Source organism: Littorina saxatilis, linkage group LG2 (genome assembly GCF_037325665.1).
Source record: "Littorina saxatilis isolate snail1 linkage group LG2, US_GU_Lsax_2.0, whole genome shotgun sequence".
Classification (NCBI taxonomy): Eukaryota; Metazoa; Mollusca; class Gastropoda; order Littorinimorpha; family Littorinidae; genus Littorina; species Littorina saxatilis.
In genome coordinates, this window is record NC_090246.1 from 63,181,327 (window position 1) to 63,193,173 (window position 11,847).

At 41.6% G+C, this 11,847-nt stretch overlaps 2 protein-coding genes across 2 annotated transcripts in view; both read right to left on the minus strand.

Annotated features, from left to right (window-relative positions):
* The window catches only part of LOC138959494 (rootletin-like), a gene marked incomplete in the record, with an annotated part of 66,167 nt that overhangs the window by 49,523 nt on the left and 4,797 nt on the right, over nt 1-11,847 (minus strand). The window contains 3 exon segments of the mRNA XM_070331011.1: nt 1,723-1,874; nt 2,461-2,526; nt 9,824-9,904. Of these exon segments, the coding sequence (XP_070187112.1) occupies nt 1,723-1,874; nt 2,461-2,526; nt 9,824-9,904 (299 nt within the window).
* Nucleotides 1-11,847, minus strand: part of LOC138959507 (ankyrin repeat domain-containing protein 54-like) — a 96,039-nt gene that overhangs the window by 14,506 nt on the left and 69,686 nt on the right. The gene's annotated exons all lie outside the window — the stretch shown is intronic.

Here is an 11,847-nt window from a genome sequence, read left to right on the forward strand (position 1 = left end):
AAGGAGAGAGTATGATTGTGGTTTATCCTAGCAAAGTAGTGCAGAAATTAACCACAATCCAGCCCACACGAACAGAGAAGAAAACAAAATGGGAAACAAATTTAACAACGCGAAAAAAACTTATTTTTGTGTCAAGAGTTAAACACACAAACACCCACTGCACTAACAATACACAAAACACACAAACATCTTGCAGGTCACATTTCATCACCACAGGCGATATAAAAAGACGCAGGTGTAGCCCTTATACACTCGACACACCACAGCTCCTTTTTTTTAGCAGCACATAAAACGACCACGAGGCAGCGTGCAATCACCGCCAAACAATGAATAAACAATGAAGCAAGACAGCAATCAGTCATCCGTCATTCGTCGCGTGCGATCAAACAGCGAAGGAACGCAAACCTACAGTACCCCCCTACCTCGGGCCAACCTTTACCTGGCATATTTATCATACTGTAGTATACTTGTTCTACTGTCTTCTCTCGGCCTCCCTAAGACAGCTCTCCAAACACAACCCTACGGGAAAAAACTGGTTATCATCTCGTAAAATATGACCAGCGGGCAAAAGAGTGCTGCGAGATTTCTGAGCGAACCAACAGGTGCAGAAAAAAACCAACTACACCGAATCAGTGCCAGGAAAAAAAGGAGAAGAAAAAAAACGCACCAATAAAAGAGACTGAAGAAGAAGAAGAATAAAAGTCTCTTCCTTGGCTCCGGGATTAAAAAACAAAACAAAAACAAACAAAAAACCCGTAAGGCTCCAAGCGGCTACCGTTCTTGGTCTCTAATGAAACATGATTAAAAGTGCCCTGTGGCTACAATCTCAACGTCCATCCAAATGGGTTTTTTCCTTTTTTTTGTCAGAGTTCCCCTGCTGGCATAATTATTTGATAAATAGTGTAGATAAAGAAGCATCTACCACGTTAGACCCATACAATCTTTACATCCTGGGGGCAACGTATGTCGTGTGATGTACCGTCTTGCTTAATTCCCCCTTGACCCTACATTTGTAAACTGTGCTTCTGATGAGTTTTGGGGTTGCTTAATCTTCGCTTGCAGCGCATCTTTTTTTTCCTTTTTTTCACGTCTCTGCCTCATCATTTTTTCAATTTGCAGATATTTCAGAGTGTCCGTGCGCTGATGACATTTTGCATGCGTGTGTGTGTGTGTTACACGTTGAAACGTCGACAAAGCTTTCGTAGGTAGGAGTTGTAAAGTCGTTTGCTTCTGGGTTTTTTGCTCGTCGAGCTCGTCTGTTCTCCTGCCTGTTAGATGTGTTTACTCCCTCGATGCTCTCGATCCAACGCATGTTTTGAGAGGGTAGGGATGGGGTATGAGGGAGACTGAGAGGGCCGCTCAGACTGTACTATTTCACCAAAGATATTCCACTGAGATTGGCGCAGCAGTACAATTTATATTCCTCAGATACGCTGTCAGGGCTCGCAAGAGAGCAGGGAGAAACACGAAATGATCTCTCTCTCTCTCTCTCTACGAAATGATCTCTCTCTCTCTCTCTCTCTCTCTCTCTCTCTCTCTCTCTCTCTCTCTCTCTCTCTCTCTCTCTCTCTCTCTCTCAGTTTTTGTTCGTGTTAATGAGTTAATCCTAAATGGGCGAGGGCCGGGTGAAAAAAAAGCATGATTGCATTGCTTATTCTGTCACCCTCGAAAAATAAAGTTGAATTGAATTCAATTCTCTCCAGTTCTAATCCCGACACTTACCACTGTATTTCTTCTTTGGAGTCTGCCTTGAAGTACTCTGTCTTTTCCGGTGTGACGACGGCGATGGAGTTGGGGTGTGTGGTGATGACCTCGGCGTGCAGAATGTCCGTGCACCTGTTCATATCCACCGAGCCCTGGGGCACCGTGTCCACCTGACCACATCATTAAAACGTCACTTACAATCTACACAATGTCATTCACATGATCGTGCAGCCTGATACCACACGATGATGTTCGTGAGCATAGCTAACAGCAAGGACTTTCTGAATGCAGCTCTTATTCATAAATGTATACATTGTACCGGTATGAACCTGGGACTGACAAGAACGCATCTCTTGACGTTGCTCAAAATAGAAGTGTCCGACTTGACTCCCGGAGGATGGTGATAGCTGTATCATTAAAAAGAATACTTTTAGTGTACTGAATCCCGTACAACCCCCTTCTTCTTCCCCTTTTTAGGACTCCCCTCTTTGACCCGTAGCAACACAAAAAAAGGTCAACAGATCCATATAAAAACAAGACAATAATGACACTGAAATCAACAACAAGAACCAACAAAAAATAGTAATAAATCTCTTTGTTTTCAAATCAAAAAGAATCAAAACATTTTCTCTTGGTGTTATTTACTCTACCCCCTGGATAAAATTAACACAAACTGACATAATAAGACACAAAAGATAATTATGAGTCCATTGGCTTACTGTCGAACAATTTGCTGATAAAACAGCAGAAACTCACATGATCGTCCACAGAATACGTAAATTCTCCATCATCAAAGAGCCTGAAAAATCGCCTCTGCCATCTCTGCAACAGAAAATGACAATAAATATGATAAAAACTCGTCTTCTGACAGTTTATTGTCAAAAAGAGAGATACTCTATCATTGATCTAAGTATATCAACACCGTTGAACGGTAGAGCTTTCTGTGCCCTGCATTTAGACTCCCTCCCTATCAACTGAGATGAATGAGAACTTGTCCAATACTGACAGTTTTCTGTCATAAAAGATGTATAATGTCTCATTAATCCAGGCATGCCGACACTGTTGAAAGGTAACTTTCGTATCTATATATACGTCTGCATAATTATTCCCTCATGTCCCTTGACTTTCTGCCCAATTGGAATCAGTCAGATTTGCCTTATAGACTTTGCTTGGGTAAAAAGTTAACCTTGTAGGTATTCACTGAGAAGGGCGGGTGAGGGGGAAGGGAAGAGAGAGAGAGAGAGAGAGAGAGAGAGAGAGAGAGAGAGAGAGAGAGAGAGAGAGAGAGAGAGAGAACGTCAGCAACAACTTGAGCAGATAACTACAGATGGATGCTTCGACTAGGTGTGGCTGCTTCGCCAAGTTCACAAGAAATAGGATCCAACTATCTTTGATTTCATTTCCAGCTTTCTGTTTGCCTACCATGTGCAGAATTGTTCAGGTGCATCACAATTCCGCGCCTGCTGCTCTAATGGCTGTAATCTACCCGTGTTTAAAGCGTGTCACTTTCGCTGTGATCTAATCGTTTGCAACCTGACCCAAAAGCGTTTCTGTCATTCTGGCCTCAAGTCTGACAACCACACGTCAACAGTGAGAAAAGGTCACCAACTCTCACCCTTTACCCCATGCTCTCTGATCTACACGGGCACTTTCATCCGTCATTCTTGTGTACGGTCATACACGTGCGTCCCATACTCCACTCAAAAATATTGTTGATCTACCCCTTTGCGCCTGAAGTACATGGAATAAAACATGTATTCAGTGGATGAAATAATCACTAATCAAGGAAACAAAAATAAGTGCGTGAATGCGATATTTTTCGCGCTGTGCACATTCGAAGCTCAGAGAGCACAAAAATGGGGGGTTTCTGAAAGTACTGGTGGCAACTTGATGCGTTTCCATCCATCAAATGAGTTAAAGGCTGCCATACTCGTAGCGTTCATTAATTAATTCATATTGTTTACATGTGCCAATAATGTTATACAACTGTACCAAAGGGGATATAATAACGATTGGCTGTAGCTTTCGAACACAGAAAAAATTATTTCAGTATTGCAAAGTGGTGTTGATAATGTCGAATGTAAACGGAACAGTCTCAAACGCCATCTTTGGTTTACGAAACGTCACGAAGTGACGTCAACGGTCTAAAAATAGCCCAAGTCCTGGAGAACTGTTGCTAAACAATGCAATAAAGAATTAATTATTTCTCGTAATTGGTAAGGACTTCAAACCTAAAACTTTGCAGGAAGCTTAATTTAGTATACATCCCCGCAACGTTGGGAAAAGCCCTGGAAGTAATTAAACTAATTGAATAGGACTATGTCAGCCTTTAACTATCCCTTTATTTGAAATGAATCTCTTGCATCCAATATTGGAGAAATGATTTGAAAGTGTTAAGAAATAAACGACTGAGAGTCAGTATTTCCACTTAGCAATTAACAATTTCTGGACTAACTGAATTAAAAGTCAAAAAGGTAAAATCGAAACAACACCAAAAAAGTACAAGCTTTCTAAGTTAAAAATAATGATCATCTGGCATGCTTGGCACAAACTGCACAGCTCTTCTAGCAAAGAAGAACACCTCATTAGGCGATTAAAAAATAAATTTTAAAAAAATGCGCCGAGCCGTATCCCGATATGGCGTCAGGAACGACGTAAATTGGTATGCTATACCAGTTCAGGCGCGATCGCGGCAGACTCCCTTATTTTTAAGGGAGGGAGAACTTGAGCTCCTGTCAGTCACTCCAGTACACGCGTTCGGAATGCACGATATGCGTGTGCTCGATACGGCTAATTAAACACTTCCCTCGGCCTATGGAAACTTGACTCTGAGAGCCGAAGGCGCAGATCCTTTGCCCAGTCCATAAAACAAGAGGCACATACAATACGCGCACTTGACTTGACTTGGCACAGAGATATAGAATATTCTATATATCTCTGTGGGTAGAAGAGACGAAATAGGTGAACAAGAATAATCAGATATGTAATAGTTTTACTGCATTATAACAAACATTTAGTGTTAATGCTGCTACATTTAAATTAAAGCCATGGTTTTTTTTTAAGGTGTGACGTCATTTTCTGTTTTTGTTTTTGTTTTTCTATCCGGGGTTGTAAGAATTTACATGACAAATACAGAAATGTGATCATGCAGGCGAGTTGCAATGATACAGGCAACACAGATTCCAGGCAGTTCGAGTTCATCATTGTCTGCTGTTGGTCTTTGAGCAGTCGCTGTTATTCAGAATAGTCCGGCGCCTGTGGGTGGACATGAATTGCGAAAGCTGTTCCGAGAAGGGTTTAAAAATATTTATCAATTTTAAAAGGAATATAAAAAGGAAAAACATCAATCTATATACAAGTAAAGGCTGTAGTTATCTGTCTGTCGTGAAAAAGGTCAATGTATTCAATGTTTTTCTTACACAATGGGTGTAAAATAATCTTTCTTTCTTTATTTGGTGTTTAATGTCGTTTTCAACCGCTCACCTCCCACGTGCAAAACGCAGTGATATGCACACGCCAGAATAGCGCGGTAGTGTATTGTGCTAAGCAGGAAAGCGCGCTTTTCTGTATTCTTGTTAACTTTCTGAGCTTGTTTTGAATACAACCTATCATATCTATATGTTTTTGGAATCAGGAAACGATAAAGAATAAGATGAAATCATTTTTGGATCGATTTCTTAAATTTTAATCGTAAGACTAATTAATCTATTTTCGTTAATTGTGATCACATTTTAAGAGTAAACATGACATATGTATGTATTTTTAGATTCAGAATATCATGAAGAATACGATGCAATCAATTTTAAATCTGTTTGCGAAAAATCGATTTTAATGACAACTTTAATGAGCAAACTCATTAATTAATTTGTAAGCCTCCAAGCTGAAATGCAATACCAAAGTCCGGGCGTCGTCGAAGATTACTTGACCAAAATTTCAACCAATTTGGTTTAAAAATGAGAGCGTGACAGTGCCGCCTCAACTTTTACGAAAAGCCGGATATGACAAAGAGCGGTTTAGTAGTTGCGCTGAGAAGGATAGCACGCTTTTCTGTACCTCTCTTCGTTTTAACTTTCTGAGCGTGTTTTTAATCCAAACATATCATATCTATATGTTTTTGGAATCAGGAACCGACAGGGAATAAGATGAAAGTGTTTTTAAATTGATTTCGGAAAATTAATTTTAATCATAATTTTCATATTTTTAATTTTCAGAGCTGGTTTGTAATCCAAATTTATTACTAATTCAGTGCCCCATATGACTTTTTGACCAATCAGGACGGATTCTAGGTGACCCTCTAAATGTTATAACGTTCAGGCAGGGACCCTTTTTGTTTATCACGCTAAAAATTAACAAGACAAAGTAAAAATGTAATTCAACAATATCAGCGTGATTTATTCTAAAGAATGACACTTCAAATGCTGTCAGGTAATACTCTCTTTATCTAAAAAAATACCGAAAAGCGAGTTTTGTCGGTGGGTGCGTAACGGAACAGCAAGGCACCGCCCATCGTCTGAGTGTGCAATGCCGACCGCTCACTTGAAATCTAAATGATCAAAGTTCGGAAAAATCAAGTGAAATTGCGCCACTCGCTTTACATCAAATGTATCTTTACGTCATTTCCCGTCCGTCTGGAGTCGGTTCTAAATCTGTCGCTCTCTGTTCAACGAGAAAAAGCGAAGCAACCGAAACGCATGTTCAACATGGTTTATCTTGTGAGATTGTTGTGTGTCAAAGGCATTTGACCTGTGAATATTCATCACGTCAGGTGTGTTACTCTGATTGGTTGACTCAGGTCACGAGAATTCTTTGACTGACAGGCATAATCAGGTAGAAGCGCTCAAGTTCCCATTGCGGCTGTTCTGTCTAATTCGCGGGGTTGCTTCGAAATTTCTTTTGGTCGAATTAAACGGTAATAAAACCGTTATTTCTAATATGCTGACTGTTAGCAAATGATAACAGACATGTCTCACAAACGATATCAGCATTCGCCTAAAAGGCTCATGCTTGATATCTTTTTTCTCGACATGTCTTGTTATCATTTGCTAACAGTCAGCATATTAGAAATAACTCATAATAACATATTTATATGTTTTGGGAATCAGACAATGATGGAGAATAAGATATTGTTTTATAACAAATATATATATTTTTTTTACAATGTTCAGATTTTTAATGACCAAAGTCATTAATTAATTTTTAAGCCACCAAGCTGAAATGCAATACCGAAGTCCGGGCTTCGTCGAAGATTACTTGACCAAAATTTCAACCAATTTGGTTGAAAAATGAGGGCGTGACAGTGCCGCCTCAACTTTCACGAAAAGTCGGATATGACGTTATCAAAGACATTTATCAAAAAAATGAAAAAAACGTTCGGGGGTTTCATACCCAGGAACTCTCATGTCAAATTTCATAAAGATCGGTCCAGTAGTTTAGTCTGAATCGCTCTACACACACACACACACACCTGTAGACACACAGACACACAGACACACAGACACACGCACATACACCACGACCCTCGTTTCGATTCCCCCTCGATGTTAAAATATTTAGTCAAAACTTGACTAAATATAAAAACGGGCCTGGTTTGAGCAGTGACACAGGGAAATCTGTACATCAAACCTGTCTCAGAGAAATTCTCTCTAGAGTCTTCGGAGTTGTCAGCGTTTGGAAACTTGATAGTCTGCTTGGGTCGGAAAGTTCTTGACCTGCAGCATGGCAGGTCAAAATAACACACTGGGACCTAAGCGGCGGTGGAGCTTAATTGATACCGACATGGTTACTGCACAAACGGCCAGCTAAGCCACACCTCCTTTTGGCGCGTGCTGTGACTGCGCCTGTGGTGATGTCAGTTGCTTCGCTTTCATACATGGTGTGAATTGCCAACCACTCGATATCAGTTTATGAATGAAACTGATAACCCTCGGCTGGCACCATATCTGGACAGGGCGTTTGCCTCTTATAGAAGTAAGTGCACAGCAAGCGACTTCATTATGTCATTGGGGGGAAATGTAAACCAATTATCTTCTCTCTCTCTCTCTCATTCTCATTACTTTATTCTGCTATACATTGCGGTTTTTTTCTATTTTCTTTTCTTCTCACCAGCCGCTGAATTCTCCTCATACCTACAGCCAAAACCCTATTCTATTTCATGTCATGATACAGTTCCACAATAAAATGTCAACATAACAATGACTCGAATGTAATCGCCCTGCCGCCTTGGTCGATCCAAAAGACTTGACCACCCCACCTAAACCCCTATCAAAACTCGCGCGGCAACTTTAGGCGTAGAACTCATTTGGGATTGGACCTGTACGTTGGTGTGTCAGCTATGACCTCAGTAACTGAGAGTCGGTAACGCCCGCCGCTCCGTAACGTAGGTACATGCATAAAGCGTAATCAAAAGCGAATCGGCGCTGCTGGAAATACAGTCAGTCACACAGAGAGAGGTCAGAAAGTCAAAGCACTCGGGCCTCAATAAAAACGGGCCATTCATAAATGAACGAGCGAACTACTCCAACGAGGAACCAGCGGGACGGGGCATTTAAAAACGTGGAGCCGCTGCGTACAAAGAGAGCTGTGTGGAATTTCCCAGACACATATCTGGCTACAGACTGGCAGCAGGCAAGGGCTTTATGGTTCCAGAGTTTGAAACCCTTTGACCCTATGTAACCATACACGGAATTCGACTGAACATGCAAGACTGAATGTCTGTAGTAGCCAAAGAGGTACCTCGGTTTGTTTGTTTGTTTGCTTAACGCCCAGCCGACCACGAAGGGCCATATCAGGGCGGTGCTGCTTTGACATTTAACGTGCGCCACACACAAGACAGAAGTCGCAGCACAGGCTTCATGTCTCACCCAGTCACATTATTCTGACACCAGACCAACCAGTCCTAGCACTAACCCCATAATGCCAGACGCCAGGCGGAGCAACCACTAGATTGCCAATTTTAAAGTCTTAGGTATGACCCGGTGTGACGTTTTCATCTTTCGCCGTGTTGATATTTCGCTTCTCGGCCTCGTTGATCTAGTATAAACTCTACACTGAACAAAAAAAAAACACCCTTCGATACTACTGATGAGCGACCTTGTGTACCTTACATTCATGGGGCCAAATTTGTCCAACCAATTTGTTTTATTTAACTTAGAAATTTGATTCATCCTAAAATGTTTTCCTTCTTACTCAAGGGACGTAACCACTCAGTACACGTTTTCGAAGAATTCGATTTTGGTGGTGAAATCTATTAAATTGTACCACCAATTTTCTCCACATGCAAGAAACTGACATGCTTTTCGTCCATAAATAATTTCACTTCTTAATTTTACCAGGAAACAACATTTCAGTCTTGAGTATATGTCGAGGGGGAAATATGTACACAGGCGAAAGATGAAATCGTGACACCGGCCGGGGTTCGAACCCACGACCTGCCGCTCACTGGGCGGACGCCTTACCACTAGGCCACCGTGTTGCGGTCAGGTACCTCGGTGGTCCACGGTTACCGTGAATGATGAGAACCACAACTGACACTACGTTATACAATGTACATGCAGGGCAGTGATAGAAGAACCATAGCCAAAGTCAGAATTGAATTTATCAATTCGTACAAACTACTTCCTATATGAATCAATTCAGTTTCTAAATCAACAGGAAACCTGGAAAGGTGACAGGAACGCAATGACGTGTGGCACTGAGAAGCACCATGGTCGCATTTAGAACTAAAAAAAATGCATATTGACTACTTCATATCGGCCTTCACGAATCAGTTTCTTTAAATACCAGGCGGAAAACCGGCGAGATTATAGGAATGCATTGAACTAGCCGTGAAGCGACCAAAGAGCTCTCTGTCCCCGTTGAGCTATTCCTGAGGAATTCGAACGTGACTTTTACTTCGAAGGGACGTTTTGCAAAGCTATTTCGTCGCCGAGGGATTTGTCTTCTTAAAAAAATAACAATAGAAGAGATAGAAGAGAGAGAGAGAGAGAGAGAGAGAGAGAGAGAGAGAGAGAGAGAGAGAGAGAGAGAGAGAGAGAGAGAGAGAGAGAGAGAGAGAGAGAGAGAGAGAGAGAGAGAGAGAGAGAGAGAGAGAGAGAACGGCAAAAACAAATACAATTCTCACCCGTGATCTGTCCAGTGGGTTGCTGAAGTCAAAATTTGGTGAGACGAACAGGTAGCCACACTTGGACACCTTTCTCGTCGCCTGAAACACGAAAGAAGCAGCCATTCTAAACCATCAAGACTCCGATAATGCTTCAGCACACGAATCTATACAAATGTTCAAAATTGCAATATATGTCAAAATATATGGACAGTATAATTAGTACTAATCTTTGCGGGATCTCAGCATCTCACAGCGCTGTCAGGCAGGAAAAGACATGCATTTCCTTGTTTTAAAGATAATTAGTAAGTCGAAAAACAACAAAGACGAAACAAAAAAATCAATGATGTAGAAGAGGCCTATTTCAAACCATGTAAACCCAATGAACCCCTAGACATCCTACCACTGATACACCAAGAACCAAGCAAGACATCGATATTGGAAACCCCAGATGTCATCTATGTGGACACGACTGAACAGCCTTAGAGGTATTTTCCACATTGAAAAAAAAATACCCACCAACAACAAACAAATGTTAAAAATTGCATTTAGTCCTTCCTGACCCGGAGAGATATGTACGTCTATGGTAGTATTTTTCTTTTACAACGGTCGGCCTGTGCAGTAACTCAAAGACATGTGTACAGTCTGCACATTTATTTAGAAGTAGGGGTGCTGAATGGTGTTAGAGTGGTGTGGGGTTGGAGAAGGCAAACCATTATTTCAACAGAAATGAGATTCCACCTGAAATGGAAACTGAACCTGTGATATTTCAGCTCATAATAAAATTCAATTTAATTTGAATAAGATCTTTTTCATAACATAACTGATACAGGGAGTATTATAAACTAAACCTGTGACCGAAAAATTATGAAATATTGTCCTGTACTGTGACTTCAAAGGCCAGGGGTGTGGAGGTGGCAGGGAACAAAAGCAGCATGGGCTTGGCCGAAGTCAACAATATGTATGAATCAAAGAACACAGAAAGTGTTAGTCAGGCATCCAGCCACTGCATAGTGCCACAAGTGCACTGTTGAATGAGTAAAAACACTGCACGCTTCTGTGGCGCCCAGCGACTCGTAATGGGCCTACTACGACCTGCCTTTGATAGTCCCTAATGTCAACAGCCGGACCCTTGCGGAGAGGAAAGAGGTCAAGAGCGCATTGTCACACAGGAAATATTTGAGCGTGCCATTGGGAAACGCTTCTTACCAACTGCCCTCAAACCGCAGGAGGGAGGGGTAACAGTGGAGGTGGGATATATATGTGACAAATACTATCAATGTCATAATCGGAAGGTGAGGGTGTTGGGAGCGAGGAGGAGGGGGGGGGGGGGGGGGGGTGCGGCACTGCTCGGGAATGCTGCCTTGTGGGCTGAAGTTAGGTATGCACTGAACACAGGCTCCTATTATTGAGGGGCGCCGACGGGCCCCGGGTCTAGATTGCAAGATAGATCAGTGAATGCAAGGCTTGGGAGATCAAAATAATGTGGCTGTAACTTCCTACCACCGCTCGCGGTTCGCCTTCTTCAAAAGGCATGGGACACTATGCCGGTATTTATCTGAACCGCAATCAAAACAGTCATTGTCTGCAATGCTAATGCATACGACTATATTGTTACACGAAGTAGGACGTCCTGTATTTTGTAAAGATACCATCCTTCTCGTGTAGATGATCGTATGCACCGTGGCAGATCTGCCAAGCCTTTCACATGGGTTAAAGTTAAACAGGTTCCAAAACTTTGACACACAAAAATTGAAAAGCCTTTCTTTCTTTCTTTATGTGGTGTATAACGTTGTTTTCAACCGTTCAAGGTTATATCGCGACGGGGAAAGGGGGGGGGGGGGGGATGGGATAGAGCCACTTGTTAATTGTTTCTTGTTCACAAAAGCACTAATAAAAAAATTGCTCCAGGGGCTTGCAACGTAGTACAATATACGACCTTACTGGGAGAATGCAAGTTTCCAGTACAAAGGACTTAACATTTCTTACATACTGCTTGACTAAAATCTTTACAAACATTGACTATATTCTATACAAGAAACACT